Genomic DNA, 17,052 nt, shown 5'->3' on the forward strand with positions numbered 1-17,052 from the left:
AGCTTATCAAATGCCTTTTGGACTGGTTCTAACACCGCACTGGTTCCCTTATCAATTAATGAGTTAAATAAAATCTTCAACACACGCTCATTTACTTTGCCTGAGAACCACAACCTGGCCAGTTTAAGGGGAGATGTTGGGCCGCCAGTTAGAAATGGACCTGAAGTTCCGAGGGCAGGGCAGGGCTGAGTTCCAAAGGGGAGTGTTGCCGGCCTACAGGCAGGATTTACAGCCGTGAGACGGGGTGACAGCCCTGTGCTGTGTGACTTATCTAATATTCACGGCCACCCACAAGAGCAAACCTTTTTACTACTAATATTCATCCCCATTTTGCAGCTGAGGAAACAGAATGACGCAGGCGGATAGTAACTTGCCCAGGAGCACAGAACTGGGACCTGGACCCCGACAGCCGGCCTGCGACCCTTCGCTGGGAACCAGCGGTTCTCAGTCCGCGGCATCTCTGACCGCCACGTGGCACCCACTGGGGGAAGGCAAGGACGTGGCTGAGGTCCCCACGGTGCAGAGGGCAGCCCCCACAGCAAGGGATCCCCTGGCCCCGAATATCGGCAGGGCAGGGGCGAGAAAGCCTCAGACTTGGGGGGCCTCCTCTTCCAGGCCCCCCACTCGACACGCCCCCTCTCAAGCCTGCAATCCTTCACTTGCTTATAACCATTCATTCAAGGCCTATCCTTCCCCTACATCGTAACCTCCGTGTTTCTTTCATGCTAAATTCTCAGTCTAACGGACGCAAATAATAAACGCTCGATAAACGGCTGCTCACACTGACTGCATGATTTCTGATAGATCTGCGCTCACTTTGAAAAATCCCAAGGCTGTGACGGAGAAGGAGATGAGAAAGTGTGACACTAACATTCTGCTATTTACACTGCATAGGAAAAGCATCACCGCGTTTAGCTTAGGAAACTGGAGAAGCAAAAAACCGGAGGCCCGCGTCTCAACAGCCCTGACGGAGGCGAGTTTTTCCTTGTCCTTGAAGCTAATCAAGCCTGCGGAAACAGCATCACCAAATGGACTAAACGAGATTTTCAATTAACTCAAACAGATGGCTTAAATTTTCCAGGTGACTTTCCATATCAATTCAGAGAGTTTGCTGGACCAGGCCCCAGGAGGCTTGGCACGGATGGAGCTGGAAGAAAACAATGAAATGCCTGGGTCTTCGGCAGAGAAGACAAAGCAATAATCGCAATGTTTCTTCTATCCCAGCAAGAATATCATCAGCCAAATTGATTCGACTCCCCGACCAGCGCACACTAAGGACCCACTCCCCTAGGAGGGGCCATGGAGAGTCAGGCCTTGGGACCAGCTGCATGAGAAGGAAGGCCGCTCCAGGGCGGGGAGCGAGAGGTAGCGGGCAGCCCTGGGCTTGGCCTGTCCACCTGAGGGCCTCACAGCATTTTACACATCACTGGAGACAGAAGAGCTGAAAGAACCTCAGCGGGATCCTGCAGAGGCCCCAGGCAGGTGGGTCCTGCCAAGGACAGTGGTGGAAGCCACCACAGGAGGAATCCACGCCATCACGGACCAGTGGATCCAAGTGCCCGTGTGCCTCGCCCTGAGCTGGGCCTGTGGAGGAGTAAGAGTGGCTGAGGCCACGGCTCCTGCCCTTCCGGAAGCTGCCAGAAGCTACTAATAATGTAGAGTTTCGTAACTGAATAGTGAAGGCTCAGGCTGGAGTCACGGCAAAACGTGGGCTGGATATCTGCTGACCCTCAGAATGGATCATTCTCAACTTAACTGGGCTCACGTATAGACTTGCAGATCTATAAACGGGTGGATCCTGGTGCCATTCCCTTCTCCTTCTGAGTCTCCCATCAATATTCTGAACAGAGCGAGGTTTAACGCTGATATAAGTGGACTCTGGAAGTATAACCAGTCCCCAGCCTGCTTGAACTTTGGGACAGAATGAAATTGATATTCAGACCCCTTCACAAAGATAGATTTTACTCAGTTCTTTTGGTTAGGAAATAAAACCCACCTACAGCCTTTAATAACAAGACAGTTGCCTTTGTCAACATGTTCCACCAACTACACGGTTGTTATACCAACTGGGAGATTTGGTTTATTGGAACAGGATTCACCACTCAGTTCCTGGAGCTGGCAAAAGACAGTAACGCTCTAAAATAATGCTGTGAAAATGGGGCGCCATTCACAGGAGGTCCAGTTACATGGATTTTCTTGGAAAGACTGCATCTGTTCCTCCGAGGGGTGCCCTCCAAAGCCTGCCACGTGCCTGGCCATGTGCTCCCTCTGGACACGCGTGGCTGACCAGTCCTACCTGCCCCCCACCGCCCCCGAAGCCCAGCCTCCGGGCAGGAGAATCTGGGCCTGACATAAGGCAAGAAATAGTAGCATTGGTTTGACTGGTGTTCCTTTCCCAGAAAAACCACATCATAAAGCAGTAAGGAAAACTTTAGAAAATGTACCTTTTTCTTGGATGTTTAGATTAGCAGGAAGATAAATCTGAGCCTAAAGAGACCATGTGAATGGACACTGGTCTCGTTATTACCGCCTTAACGTAATTGAGGAAAGGGTGCAAACCTCATCCGTGGATCCTCAGGCGGCATCATCTCCAGGTCGTGCGTGGGTCCATTTAGGCCAATGACGTGCAGGGAGATACTGGGGTTTTCACATCCAGCCTGGGAAGTAAAAGGGGACAGAGATGTGAGTGAGCCGCCTCCCGCCTGGACTGGCCTGGGCACTAAGGCTGCCAGGAGATTCACAAGAGGCTCAGCGTGGGGAGGACGGAGTCCTTTAGGAGGAAGCTGCTCATCCCTGCTCCCCCTCCCTGGACACGCACTGGCCTGGCAGGGCAGGAAAGACAAGCTGCTGGGTCTGGCGGCCCAGGCTCCTCTGCCCCCACAGACGGAGATGCTGGGGTGAGGGAGGGACTCAGGCCCACACACAGCAGGCGTCAGATGGGTCACCAGCTCATGCCTCCGATTTGGAAGTGGGCGTCTGAATTCTGTTGGCCAGAATATGCTGACTTTCTATTAAAACGTGAAACCCCAAATCCTGAGCCATCTGGGCTTTATCATTCCAATTTCAGAGCACCTGTCCCAGAGTTCACTGTAAAATCAGGGGGCCTGTACCTTTCCGGATTTCAGGTCATTACATCACTCCTGGATTGGGGGGGCTCTCATAAAAGGATTCACCAGGGAAACCATTCCATTTCTAGGTGATCTATGGTTTCCAGCCTCCTGAACCGTGAGAAATAAATGTCTGTTGTTTAAGCCACACAGTCTGTGGTGCTTGTTACGGAGCCTGAGCTGACGGATACACCTGGTGTTTCCTTTCTCTGGCTTGGGACTCTGGGGACATCACTGGCCTCGCTTGGACATTGTCGCCCCTCTTGCTGCAAACTGCAGGCTGGAACGTCCCGTATTTCTGGTATACAGGACATGTGGTATCAGCTCCCAGAGCCCTCTGATGGCTTGGAAGCTGAGGCCCAGGGCTCACTGGCAGAGGCTGGAGGGGTCCTTCCAAGGCAGCCCCGGGTGGACGTGGGGACCCTGTCACTAGGTGGGTGCAGGCAGAGCTGCGTCCACTCTCTTGCGCACCAGCCTCTCTCCAACTGAGTGGGTGGTAGAGGTTTCGGCATCAGGCCCTCCCTTCACGCCAGGACGCTGTGACTTGCTAACAAAGCGGGTTTTGGCTATCCGTCCCCTGCCCCACTCCTGCACCCTTGCTGTTCTGCTGGCTTTTTGTGGGAAGCAATTAGAAACAGTATGGGTCAGAACATGACCAAGGACAGAACAGCCCAGGCCCAGGGGACCAGGCGCAGACAGGGGTCTTTCTGACCTCCCAGAATTTAAAAAAGGAACTAGAGGACAGGGTGTCCCCAGAGTGGGCAGTGTGAGTTTTTGTCACCACGGACTCACAAGGGAGGTAATGTATTTTGGTTGCAATGAAGCTTAGACAAGTGATTAACGGTAGTTCCATTATTTAAAAGAAAGTAAACTTGCCGAAAAATTCAACTGAGCAAAGATGGGAATTTAATGCAATGTAATGGGAAATAATTAATCTTGCCTCTGTTTACTGCACTGCTCATAACACGTCTGATTATCACAGCTCCACGCTGGGAGTTGGCTGGGCGGGGGAGCTGATGAATAATGCAGAGCTATCCTGCTGCTGCTTCCCGCCTACCTTGGGGTAGTGGTAGGACTTCACGGTGGGGTAGACAGAGCCGGTGTAGGTGGGCAGCTCCATGACTGGCACCCGGGAGTCGTTGATGGTGGCGTAGGCGAGCCGCGTACCATCTGGAGACCACCAGTGGGCGATGTGGGTCTTCAAAATCTCCTCTAAGGGAAACAAACAAAGCAGAGGACTGTGGATGGCATGGATGGAGTATCGGCCAGTGCTGCCCGGGCACCACTGTAGCTGGACAGGAAATCACGAGCCCCCTCGGGGTCATTTAACTTCTACAGCCTCTGAGGAGGCTTCCCTGTGCCCGGGATACGCCTTCATTTCAGAGGTGCCTGGTCTGACCACCAAACCCTAGCACAGCAAACCCAATCAATCAAGGCCCAACCGAACAGAGGCTAACTGTCTAAAAACCATTTTTGGGGGCACAAATTTGAGTATGATGAGCGCAGCAAGTCTTTTCTGAATTGACTTATTATTGTTCTGTTGTGGGTTATTATTTTAAGATGATCAGAAAAAGAGAATTAGAGGAGATATATTCACTCTGAAGCAGGGCACACCCAGGCAGAACCAAGTGAGGAAGTAAACTGTGTTGCAGGTTGAATCCCAGAAAATCGACTTGCAGGAGACGCCTAGGGATCGCGCCGGCACACAGACCCCCTCACGCACAGCCGTGCAGGAGGGGAAGGTGTTCAAAGGCCAGCAGGCTCCGCACTCTGAAGCACGAAGGTGATTTCACTCCACATGGCAGAAACAGAATGGCCTTCTCTTGTGCGGGACCAAAGAGGAAACAGCAATCCTCTCAGGCTTCCACCAGGAGCACCCATCACTCCTGTCCGCCCCAAAGAGTCTTGGCTAATTAGAGTTTTGACTAGGGATGAGTGCTGTAGGATCTGTTATCTATTCTGGAAAGAACAATTCTACTGTGTCTTTTGAACAAGCCAAGAGAAGACACTTCCCAGGTACAACTCGTTAGAGTGCTAGGGTCACAGGAGCATCTCGGTGCGAAACAGCTCTAAGGTCGGCGGATTCCTCCTTGTACACGCTCTGTATTTTTATAAACCAAATCCCCCTAGGTTTGTTTTTAAAATAAAGACCAATACAGCTCTATAATCACATACTGTGAGTCCCATTCACCGGTCGTTATTAGGTGTAGACCATAAACCGGCTCTGTGAGCCTGTGGGGACAGAAAGGTAACTGAGGCACCTGAGAAAACAGAGTGAGTGCACCAACCACACAGGGCAGGATGTGAATCGGAGTAGAGCCGAGGGGTGATGGCCACCGGAGGGAAGGGTCACAGAGATGAGAGAAGCAAGGCAGCAAGGCCAGGAGTTGGGCCAGCCTGATGGCCCGGCCAGGGGGGCACGGGGATCTGCCGGCTGCAGGATGGAGACGGCGGGGGGCAGGGGGGCAGGGGGGCCGGGGCGCAGGGCCGCGTCAGTCAGGGCCCTGCTGCAGTGGCTACAAAAGCATTCCACAGCCAAGTTCAGGACTGAAAGCGGGGCACTGCAACTCCTTCTCCCGGGAGACTGGCCGACCAGGCAGTTTGTCCCTCCATCACTGGCTCCACTGGCCTGGTTTCTCGGTGCGACAAGCCCCCATGTTGCGTGGGACCTGCAGTAGCAATGCTAGGAGTTATTCCTTTCATGAAGTGCTGGCCTCCCTCTAAATACGTCTCCCTGGCCCTCCGAGGGCTTTCCTCCAGGCCTGCTGGCAGCCTGCAGGGACCCTGACCCAGGGTGACCCGGGACCGGCACCAGACACCAGACAGTGGAGTCTCACCCACCATGAAGCCCCTGGCATATCTGACTTCCCATCACCCGGACACATCCCAGGCCGGCAGCACAGCTGATCAGTGAAGGATGGTGAGGGGGCCCGAGTCCTGGGTTCTGCCCCTGTCCTGCCATCGACCGCGGAGGCCCCGAACAAGCCCCCAGCTGTCAAACAAGGGGCACAGCGGCTGCCTCTAACACGTCCTCCCTGACAGCGTTTTGTGACCTTGCGGCATCCGAGAAACGACTCAGAAGCTTCTGCAGAGCCGATAAAAACCCAAAGGTCTGCTGAGGGGCGGGGGGGGAAAGGAAGTCAGCCAACTCTCCAGTGCTTGTAATCTTCCAATGTCTTCGGCGGCCGGCAAAGTGACTTTCAGGTGCGGGTGTGGAAGGAGGGGATGGAGAAATGACTTTATCCAGCACCACCTGACTCGTCTGGCCGGCGCGTGTGGGACAGTGGGCAAGAGACTCCAGCAGATGGTCAGCTGGAAAAAACAGGCACCATTCGCAATGCACCTTCTGGGTGGTTCTGCTCCATGGCGTCTGTGCTGCAGGGCTGGGAGCGCGGGGACATCAGGGCACGAGGGGAATCACTGGCAGTGAGTAGGACACAAGGGGCAGAGGGCCAAGGAGGTGGCGTCCGCCTGAAACCATCCCCGCGAGCCCGGCCACGGCTCTCACGGCACATTCATTCACGGCCAGAAAATCCCCACAGAAAAGCGGTGGGTGCAACAAAGGCTTCTAGAAGAGGCAGCATCGCACAAGAGCAAGCAGACCACACAGTCCCTGCTGACACAACTCTTCTGAGGCTTCTCTTTGACCCCGAGCGACCTCCTGAAATGGGAGGGACCGCAAATCAGCAGCCTTGGAGGGTCCTGCCACCTTCACCCCCAGACGGGCCCAGGGGTGCAGGAGGGCACTGCTAGCTTCTCATCCACCTGTCATGTGTCCGCCTCATTTCTAGAACTTGCTCTCAGACCAAAAGGAAATGCTCCTGCTTTGGTCTGGTCAGTGCAGGGCAGGGGATCACACATGCAGGGGTGAGAGAGACAAAATCAGGGGAGAAGGGAGGCCTGATGCTGGGCTGACAAGTACTATTTCTGTCCCTTCTGTCAGCAGATGCCAGAGTATTTCCACTGAGCTCAACGCATTGCTCAGACAAGACAGATGCAGAAAAGGACCACAGGCTTCAGACAATAAATGTGCTGGTCGGAAGGGAATCTGGAAACCACACAGTTCAGGGATGACGAATATCTGGTGTGTGTGTTGGCAAATGTTCCTTTCAGTTCCATCCCACAGCAAGATGCTCACAAATAGAAAAGAAATTCCTCCATGCCAAAGGCCGGGCCATACACAAAGGGTGGCTGCAGTTTATTTTCCCCAAATGCCCTTTAACACATTGTTCCTTGGTGTTTTTATTTTCCTGTGAGTTAGCTGCTCATTAAAGAGATAAAGTAAGGATAAGAAACTATGGGGGAAAGGACCAGGCAAATGAAATCGTGACATCTTTGTGTTAATTGAGAATGTCCCTTCTCCAAATGTTTTCTTCAGGCTTCTAGCTTAATGAGGCAGTTGGCTTAAATGCCATGAATCAAATGTAGTTTATGGACAGAGTTTTGCAGGAAAAAAAACCTATTTCATCCACTAAATTAACTGCATGAACGCTTGGCTTGGAACAACAGGAGAAACTTGCCTTTCTGAGCAAGTACAAATAACGCATGAGAACGGGAGGATACAGCTTTCCTTCCACCTTCCCTGTCCCGTCCAGGGACCTTCTCAGAATCAAGTAAGAAAGATACATTTGGGGACATTCACTTGAAGAGGCAGAAATTTTTATCCATGCAGCTGAAGCTCACAGTAGGATCTGGGCCCATTTCCCTCATTTCTTGTCATCGTATCTCAAAGAAGCCAACTCCACTATGTGAATGTTGTCATTCACGCCACACACGTTAAGGGCATATCCATATCCGGAAGGACAAAATCCCCTTTGGGTTCAAGGTGATGAAGGCCAGTCCAGCCAAGAGGAGGAATTCTCGAGTTTTCCAGATGCAGAATAAGAGGGGGCCCCCAAGGTCGGTCCACCATGGTTGCCCGGAATCACTTAGGGAGGTTCTCAGGGAAACGCGGGAACGGTGGGTGCTTCCCGTCACAGACGCTCGGGCCCACTCCAGGCAGCACAGTCAGTATATACCGGGGTGGGGGAAGGGCACAAGCCCCTTTTAAGCAAAAGCTCTGCGGGTGACTTTCGTGTACTTGCCGGTTAATATGTCACATCTGATCAAACAGGCACTGCATTCTGGAAATGCATGCCTGTGGTCTGCTGACAGAAACACGCCACCGGCCATTTCAGTAAACAAAGGATACTGCTGCCTTAAAGCCACCAGCCACTGCAGCCCACGGTGCGCCCTGAGGGGGGTCCAGGATGGAGGAAAACAGGGTACTGGCCCTAGATTGTGACGATGCGTATCTGGGAATAATTTCAGCGAGACCAGACTCCGGCATCTTCCCGTACACAGAAAAGCCCTGCAAGCATCAACTTGAGATGTCTGGTTTTGGTGATTAGCAGTACTTTTTTCATATCTGATTACATGACTTTTTCCAGCAAAAACTCCTGTATATCCTGGTTCCTCCCTTTCCTCTTTGGAACAGTCCCTCAGAGCTATCTGAGAGGCTGTCTCCCAGGCTATAGTCCTCAGTAAGGTCCCTGAGTAAGACACAACTTGCATCTTTTAGGTTGTGTGTTTTTGTCAGTTGAAGGTCTTATTAACACATAGGAAACAGGCTTCCAAATTATTGGGGGGGGGGGTGTATACCTACTTGAACAGAAGAAGAGTAGGTTCTGCTTAAAAGTCTGTTGTAGGTTGAACTGTGTCCCCCTAAAAGATATGATATCCTAATCTCTGGTACCCATCAATGTGACCTTATTTGGAAATGGGGTCACTGCAGATGCAATTAAGATGTACATTAAGATGAGGTCGTACTGGAGGCGGGCGGGGGCCCCTAACCCGATATGACTGGTGACCTCATGAGGAAAAGTAAAGAGACACAGAGACAGACAGGGGACAATGCCAGGTGACGGCAAAGGCGGAGAGTGGGGTGATGGGTCTACAAGCCAAGGAACAGCAAGCAGGCCACCACCAGAAGCTGGAAGAGACACCCTGATTTCAGACTTTCAGCTTCTAGAACTGGAACAATACATCTCTGCCGTTTAAAGCCATCCAGTTTGTGGTCTTTTGTTATGGTAGCCCCAGGAGCCCGCACAAGGTCACGACTGTATTGGTTGCCATAGAACCAGCTCCTTGCTGGGAGAATGCTGGTAGGGGAGAGTCAGCTGAATTCTGCCCTGAAACTCAGCAGGGTGAATTTCTAAGCCAGACCTGACAAGCATGGGGGGTGCCCGCTGGCCTGAGCCCTAACAACAAGCTGGGCTGGACCTGGCCTCCTCCACCCCCGGCGCACACGCACACACGCATTCACACACACACGCACTCACACACACACGTCTGACGCTTGTGCTGGGCTGCCTCCTGCAGGCCCTGGCACGGACCGTCCCAGCCTCCAATGGGCGGATCGAGCTGGCTTGTCTCAGCTTCCACCCAACATGCTGGGGACCTGCTGTGACTGGGACCCTTCCTGAACCCCAGTCAGGTTCAAGTGCATTTTCTGGTTTAACATGTGCCAGACCCCGCTGCACGCACTGTGCATGGGAGAACTCATCTACTCCTGACAGCCCTCACGCTGCTAGATAAATCGCTCCTCTTCAGGTCTAATCCCCTGCAATTGCACGCCGAGGTTCCGCCCACCCTCCCGGACCGGACCTGGCGCGTTACTGCCGAGTGCTCCCCGCGCAGCCTTCAACCAGGAGAGTCACCAGCAGTCACCACAGGGACACAACAGCAGCAGGAGCCTCAGTGCCAGGCTCGGGGTCAGAGCCACAGCCCGAGGCTTCCTCGCTCCTCTGACGGCCGGCTCTCCTGCCCGGATCCCTCTCCCGCCCTATGCTCCCCCGAGGCCCCACCGCGCCTCCACCGTGTCTGCTCACGATCGGCAGAGAAACCTGCACCGCCCCTTCCTGAGCCTGGCGATCAACAAGTAAATGTGCGTCTGAGGGATGTCATGTTTTGTTCTACAGCCTTCACCCTCGCCACATACTTCACTTGCCTTTGCTAGTCTTGGATACTCACAAGAACCCTGGATTAAGCCCCTTTTTACAGCTGAGAATCTGGAGGTTGAGAGAAATTAACTTGGAGCTAAAGACTGAGGGCTCGATACATCCTAAACCCTATGCCAGAGCACGGGAGAGGTGAAATTCTGTAGTCTGAAACGTAGTAAACAAAATATGACCACCACTCCCACCCCTCACCCAAGTGAGCAGAAACCTCAGGAATGTAGGGGTTGGGGACACAGAAGGTCTCTTTCTTTTGGGGGGAAATTAGAGAAAGCTCTTGGGGAGGTGGCATGCGACCTGTTCCCCAATAACCCATCCTTTCTTTTAGGAAAGGAAGCAATGAATCACAGCTGGGCACATGGTCTTCCAGAATAAAGACCCTTCCCCGCCTCCCGTGTGAAGGGGGGGAGGTGTGAAGTCAGGTGTGAAGGGGGGAACTCTTGCCCATGGGCTAGGACAGAAGGTCTGAGTAACCTTTTTCTTTAAGGTCCTCCTTTAAAGGACAGGGGGTGGCGGCTACTGCCTCGTCCCTGTCCTGCTGGCTGGAGAGCAGACACGAGGTGAGACTTTGTAGACCAAGCAGGTGGCAAACGCCATAGTATGGACCTAGGGGGTCCAGAGTAGGTCACAAAGTTCCTGAGGTCCTCAACGTCAGACAAACCCACGGAGCTAGAGATGTAGGTCAATGTCACTCGCAAGTAGAAGACAGAGCGCCAGCCACCTGGGGGGTCTGCAAAGGACCCGCGCCCAGGAAAGGACACTCGTTCATCTGTCTTCCGACAGTACTTTAACAAGGAAGAGAGACTTCTACTTCCATTCGCAAGCTGAGGCCGGACCTGCAATCCCCCAGGGGGTGGCCTCTGCACCAGATGCCGGAAAACGAGGGTCCACAGCGGTGATGGAGGGTCGTGCAGACCTGGAAGGGCATGGGGAGAGGCAGCGGGGAGAGACAGTGGGTACCAGGAGGCCGGGGACAGAGGCAGGCTTGCGTCTCCCCAACTGCTGCGGCCCAGGCTTCCCCAGGCCGACAGGCCGCTCGGGACTGGGTCTGGCTGAAAAGAACCCCAAGGCAGACGAGGGGCTGCAAACATGAGACAGAAGGGAAATGAGAGGCTTCAGAGCCCTTTGGGGAACCTGCTGCCGTGTTCTCTCAGGGCTCTTCCAACGCACGTGCTCCTGCAGGACCGGCTCCTGCAGCCTCACCTTCCTGGGGCAGGCGGGAAGGCCAAGACCCATTTTTATCAGGAGCAGGAGGCTGAATCTGACCCCGCACACACATTTCTATGAGCTGTGCAGCTCGGGATGGGGGAGGGTGCAGAGACACATCTACGTCCTCTCTGCGTTTCTGAATGGCCGGAGGTCACAGACAGCCCCGCTGCCGGCACGGCAAGACCAAGAACGCTCATCCTCCTGCTTTTGATTCAGCCGCCACTTCTCCACTTCAGTTATTTCCCGGTATCTCATGCTCCAGCTCACTACTGGGGCAGGCCAGCTGCACCATGAATCCCCTGCTGCCTGGATTTTCTGTCGAGAATGCAGTAGTCAGGAAGCAGACTGCGTTTTCTTAGAGATACAATGTAAATTCATAGACTGCCTCCAAAAGCAAAAAGATGTTCCTGAATTTATAATTGCTGCAGAAGTGGCTAGACCATCGCTTAAGGCAAGAGGTTCACAGGAGGCCTTCTGTGTCTATGGCTTCCAAACCCCCAGTCTTGTAAGCTTGACCAATTGCCTTTTACTGTTTTCCCCGAGGCCCTGTAGGCTCCTGTGCCACACCTGGCCCATGAATTTAACTACCGGGTGGACTCATCTGGGGGAGATCTTCGGGTGCACAGCCACTTGGAGTAGACAAACGTCAGAAGCATCTTCCAAGGCTGAACCCATAAAACCCTCTTGACATCATTTTTGGGTTATTAATGCTCTTTGTTTCCCTGGGGGGTCATTTATACCTTAGTACAAATTCCTCTACTGAGCTCGACACCTTGCTTAGTGTGGCAGACAGTATTTTCCAAAATCGGCCCTGGCGACATTTCTGGGACTTGACGCTCTCCCATTAATAAGAGGTGAGGCCTTGGTCCCTTCCGCTGGACCCGGAGCAGTCCTCTGCAGCCGCTGAACCAACAGGATGCAGCACAAGTGACGTATGCGGCTTCTAAGGCTGGGTCATGGGAGGCCGTGTGCTCCCGCCCCGGGCTCTCCCTGGCCTGGGCTGCTCCCCGTCGAGACCACCCACCACACTGTAGGAAAGCCCAGCCACGTGTCAGACGTCCCCGCCAGCACAGCTCGGGGCCCAGCTGGCAGCCAGCATCAGCCCTGGGACGCCTGAGGGAGCGTACCTTCAGGTGGCTCCAGCCCAGCCTCCCAGCTGGTGCAGAGGAGACAGGAGAGCTGTGCCTGCCTAGCTCTGCCCACCTTACAGGGGCCACTGTTTAAGCCTTTGCATTTGGACCCCTGAGAACAAAACAACTTCAGCTAAGAAAAGCTTTGAAAAGAAAGATGGCCGGGGAGGAGGAAACCTGGGCTGGTGGGTTGGGCTCCTGTTCCTGCGTGGTCATCTTTCTGTGGGCTTTCCCTGCTCTTTCCTCTTCACGTTCACCGTGGGCACTTGAGGGACCTTCCAGCACTTAGGCCGCTGCCCTCTATTCACCCGCTCCACGCCCGGGCAGGGGACCACGTGTCAGAGAGGTTCATTCACCCAGCCGTCCGCCCGCTCATCACTCAGTGGATAAGAAACGTCTAACAAAGCAGACAGAGGACACGCTCAGTGCTGGACACACAGAGAAACCAGCCCTTACAACGGTCTTTCAGTGCCTCGGAGAACGAGAACCATGTCTGCTGACTTGTACCCCTCCCCTGAGGAAGCACTTTAGAACAAAGCTCTCAGTCTGAACTCAAGTTTATTTTTGAAGTAGGGGGTCCCAGCATGGGCCTCGGCCAGGATTCAGACAAATGTGAGGAAGGCAGGAGACGCTGCTGAGAGCTGGATTTCCTGAGGCTTGGGGACGGGGAAGGGAAGAGCCAGCTGGTCTCTGGTCTCTGTGCTGGTCCCGTGGCCTGGCCCTGGGGTCAGACCCTTGCCTCCTAGGGCCTCCTGCCGCCCCCCGTGCCGGGCCAGAGGGCAGCCGCTCCCGGACAGAGGGCCCCATGCTCCCGAGCCGCGTGCCTCATGTGTAAGTAGATTCCCGCCTCGCATCCCCTCCCTTACTCTAAATTCCCATGCTGGTGTGAAGGAGGCATTAAGGTCCTAATCAGGAAGATAATCAAGCGATAATCAAACACACGCAAACATGAGGGGCCCTGATCTGGAGGATGTGCTTTCTGGGGAGAAGAAGCTGAGTCTGGAGAACTCGCAGGAAGGTGAACCCGGCAGGGACACAGGCCGGTGGCTGGAGAAGCTGAAGACACAGGGCCCCTTCTCAGGCCCAATCTTGTGTTCATTATCAGAGTTTTTTCTGAGGAGGGTCCCCCAAGTCACATGAGCTTTGGGCCCCACAACAGTGAGATATGTCCTAGTAGAGAGAAAAGTGCCTTTTGGAGAAAAACCCACACAAAAATAGCATCACCTAGGAAAATGGTTTCCACCTACTACTCCGGAGGCCACTTGCCATCTTGGGGAGACCCGGACCCCAGCTCTGATCCCGCGGCTTTGGGCCTCTCTTCCTTGACTGTGAAATCAGGGGTTTGGCTTACATGACTTTTTCTCAACCTTTCTGAATACGAGCACACCTTCTTACAGGAAAACGCTGCAGATAGCACATTTTAATCCAGTTTGAAATAGTCAACGTGTCTTTTAGAATAATTTGTATTTCGTTCATCACAAGAGCGTCTGCACATATTGGACGGACAGTTAATTGTACGGTGGCGTACAGTTTATTTGGTCCCTTGGATAAGCAAGTGCAGGCGCGGATTCACAGACGCCCCGACCAGGCCCCACGGCCCACTTCCCCACCCTGACTAAGATGTGGACGGAACTTCCTTTGAGCAGGTTCTAGAATGTCCGCCACCAGACAGAACACCATCCTGTTTCCTGAGCTCCTGGCACAGTAACCAGCAGCCACGAGCAGAGGGTGGCCAAGGCTGCGGCAGGCTCTGTCTACTGGAAATCTGTGAGTCTAGACCAGCCCGAAGGCAGGCCTGGCCGCGGCGGGCGCACTCGGGATGTGGCGGGAGGCGCAGAGCAGACCTGGCGCTCGGTGAGGACACGAGCTCGGCCCCCTGCTCCCGGCCCCGGCCTCTCTGAGCATCTCCTGATCTGCCCGCCGACCTGCCCACAGAGGACCTGGAGGTGGCCTCCAGAGCTCCAAAGCCGCTGGCGTGCTGGTGTCAGTGAGCGGGGTCGCGGGCCCTTGTTCAAGGTCAACATTCCCGCCTGTGTGCCCAGGGCCTCCCCCGGCGACCACGCTGAGCACCAGCCACTCGAGCGCTGCGATGCACGCTCTGGGGTACAGGAGAGACTCAGGGAATTGGCTTCCGCCTTAAGGATCTCACACAAAAGGGAAAACCGTACCAGGGACCAGGAAAAACGACACCTGCAGATAAGCATCTGACCTCCCTCATCCTCAGGGCAGGCGGCCACAGGAAGAAGGGGCTCTTGCTGCAGAATGACTTTGCCTGCATTTAAAAAACCATGCAAGACCCCAAGCAACGAAGGCCTGTCGGCCCAGCGCCAGTTGCGCGCTGTCTGTGGGTGGGGAGGTCGGGTGCAGGAGAGAAGACGGAGCCTGCGTGAACTGGGCCGGGCTTCTGCAGACACCACGCGGATCCCCGCAGGGCAGTCACTCTCCCAGGCGCTGGGCGGGGGGAGGGGTGGGTGAGGGCCGGGGAGAGGCTGCGTGTGATCCTTGGAGGGACCAGACGTGGATGGGGAGGACGGTGTCGATCGTGGTGGCAGACCTCGTTTTCCTCTGTTCTGCTCTAATGTTCAATGAGCAGCACGTGTGCTAAGTCAGGTATCACACAGTGCTGACCACTGAGTGGCGGTCGGACGGGAGGGTGACTGTCCATCCCCGAAGGCGTCCTGGAGGGAGCCACGTGCACAGCACCCTGCCCTACATGAGGTGCTCAGGAGGATGGACCCTGGAGCTAGACTCTTGAGCTTCACATTCTGGCAGGGCCACTCCCAGGCTGGGTGACCTTAGGCAAGTGACTCAGCCTTTTGGTGCCTCAGTTTTCTCATCTGTAAAATGGGGAGGATAACAGTATCTACCTCACTGGGTTGTTGTAAGAGTTATATTAGTTATTACACATGAATGCACTAGCAAGCCCTGCACAACATCTGTTATCATCATGGAATGCACATCAGCCTGGGTCTTTGGAGATTGGTCGTCAGGGTCCCAACTGAGGGAGCAGAAGCTCAAACGCAAGATGAGCCTGGACCAAACTGATGTGGCCACTGTGGTACGGCCTTGCGTCTGGTGTGCCCGGGCACCTGGTGACAGAACCCGCTCGCCATCAGGGAAACCTCAGTGTCGATCACCCTCGCTGCTGGTCCTGGTAATTGCAGGAGAGAAAAAGCAAACGGCTCACGCTCCCTGGAGGGCCCTGGCGGGTTATCTCCGCCTCGCGGGGAACAGCAAGCTGCAGGGGATACACTAGCTGCTCAGGGCAGGAACGTTGCTGCTTTTTCATTGTTCATTTTGTAAAGCGCCTGCAAAAGTTATATTGCCTGCCACAAAACAACCCCAAACCAACCCCCACTGAAGTCCTGCCCACTTTTCTTTTTTATAATTCGTAAGACCTTGGCGAGGATAGTAACGCTAGGAAGACAGGGCTGATCCAGGCAAAGTGAAGAAGAAAGCGGAGGTTACCTCGTCTGGCAGCCCTGACACAGACAGCACTTCACTGTGACCCCTCCTCTAACCCCAGGTCTGGGCCAATCATTCTTTCCTTCTTCCCATCAAAACTTACAGGCAAAACGTTCACGCGTGTGTGTCCACGTGCGTGCGTGCGTGTTTCAGTAAGTTTTCATTTACCCCTCCAAACAACCACTCCAAGTAGGTACCATTATTACCTTTATTTTTCCCTTAGGAAACTTAAAGGGATAGAAGTTTAAATAATTGGCTCAAACGACACAGCTAGTATGTGAAAGGAGTATATCTGTGGAAAATACTGAAAGAGACATTTATCTTTGGTATCTTCCCATCTCCATTCTGCTTTTCCTACCACTCTCCCACCACAGCCCCGGTGCCCACCTGTGATTGTGGATCCCGTGCGAGCCACTGAACACGAAATGAAAATGAACTTGGCCAGCAGATCTCCAATCACCCCCCCAGTGCTACTCTCTGCAAGGCCACCTGCCAGGTGGTCAGGCAGCCCTGGAGAGAGTCCGCCATTTGTGCCCTGGCGCTGACCAGAAATGGTTTTAAGTTCAGCTCCTGAAACGTGGTCCATTTAAAAGAGAACGTTCCACCACAGTACTCCTGGATGGTCACTTAATAATCTGTAATAGTGACTGGTTGAGGTAAAATGTATTATCAACCCTACAGCGATTTTTAATTTCCTTAGACAGTCATATTTTTCTTCCTGGTATTTTGCCAAAGCTGATCATCCTGTTAATAATATTCACAAGAAAGTTAAAAATGACTGACATTCTGAAATTGGAATTTTAATTGGATAGTGACTTAACTACCAACTGAGATTTACCACCGTTTGTATTTATGAAGAATCCGTTTCTTAAAAGTGCTGACTCTATTTTGTCCTCTTCTGAAAGTTAGAATTTTTCACCACAAAGCAAAATTATAGCCTTAAAATTATATGTAACATTTCTTTTATACATTGACTTCAGCTTTAAAATTAGAAGACGAGAATATTTCCTTTTAGGATGCACTGCAGAAAAAGCTCATTACGTTCCATATTTTCTAAGAAAATCCTAACAGAGCAATAGTCACCTTAATCAGCCTGAGACAGTCTGCATAACTATTTCTTAACATCAGTGAAAACGTATTTTAAAA

General features: G+C 53.3%; 1 protein-coding gene across 1 annotated transcript in view; it reads right to left on the reverse strand.

Annotated features, from left to right (window-relative positions):
• DPP6 (dipeptidyl peptidase like 6) overlaps positions 1-17,052 on the reverse strand; it is a 586,350-nt gene that overhangs the window by 147,310 nt on the left and 421,988 nt on the right. Inside the window, exons 9-10 of the mRNA XM_059932967.1 lie at positions 4,165-4,319; positions 2,560-2,657 (exon numbers count right to left, since the gene is read on the reverse strand). Coding sequence (XP_059788950.1) covers positions 2,560-2,657; positions 4,165-4,319 — 253 coding nt within the window. The remainder of the gene's footprint in view (positions 1-2,559; positions 2,658-4,164; positions 4,320-17,052) is intronic.

Source organism: Balaenoptera ricei, chromosome 9 (assembly GCF_028023285.1).
Source record: "Balaenoptera ricei isolate mBalRic1 chromosome 9, mBalRic1.hap2, whole genome shotgun sequence".
Lineage (NCBI taxonomy): Eukaryota > Metazoa > Chordata > Mammalia > Artiodactyla > Balaenopteridae > Balaenoptera > Balaenoptera ricei.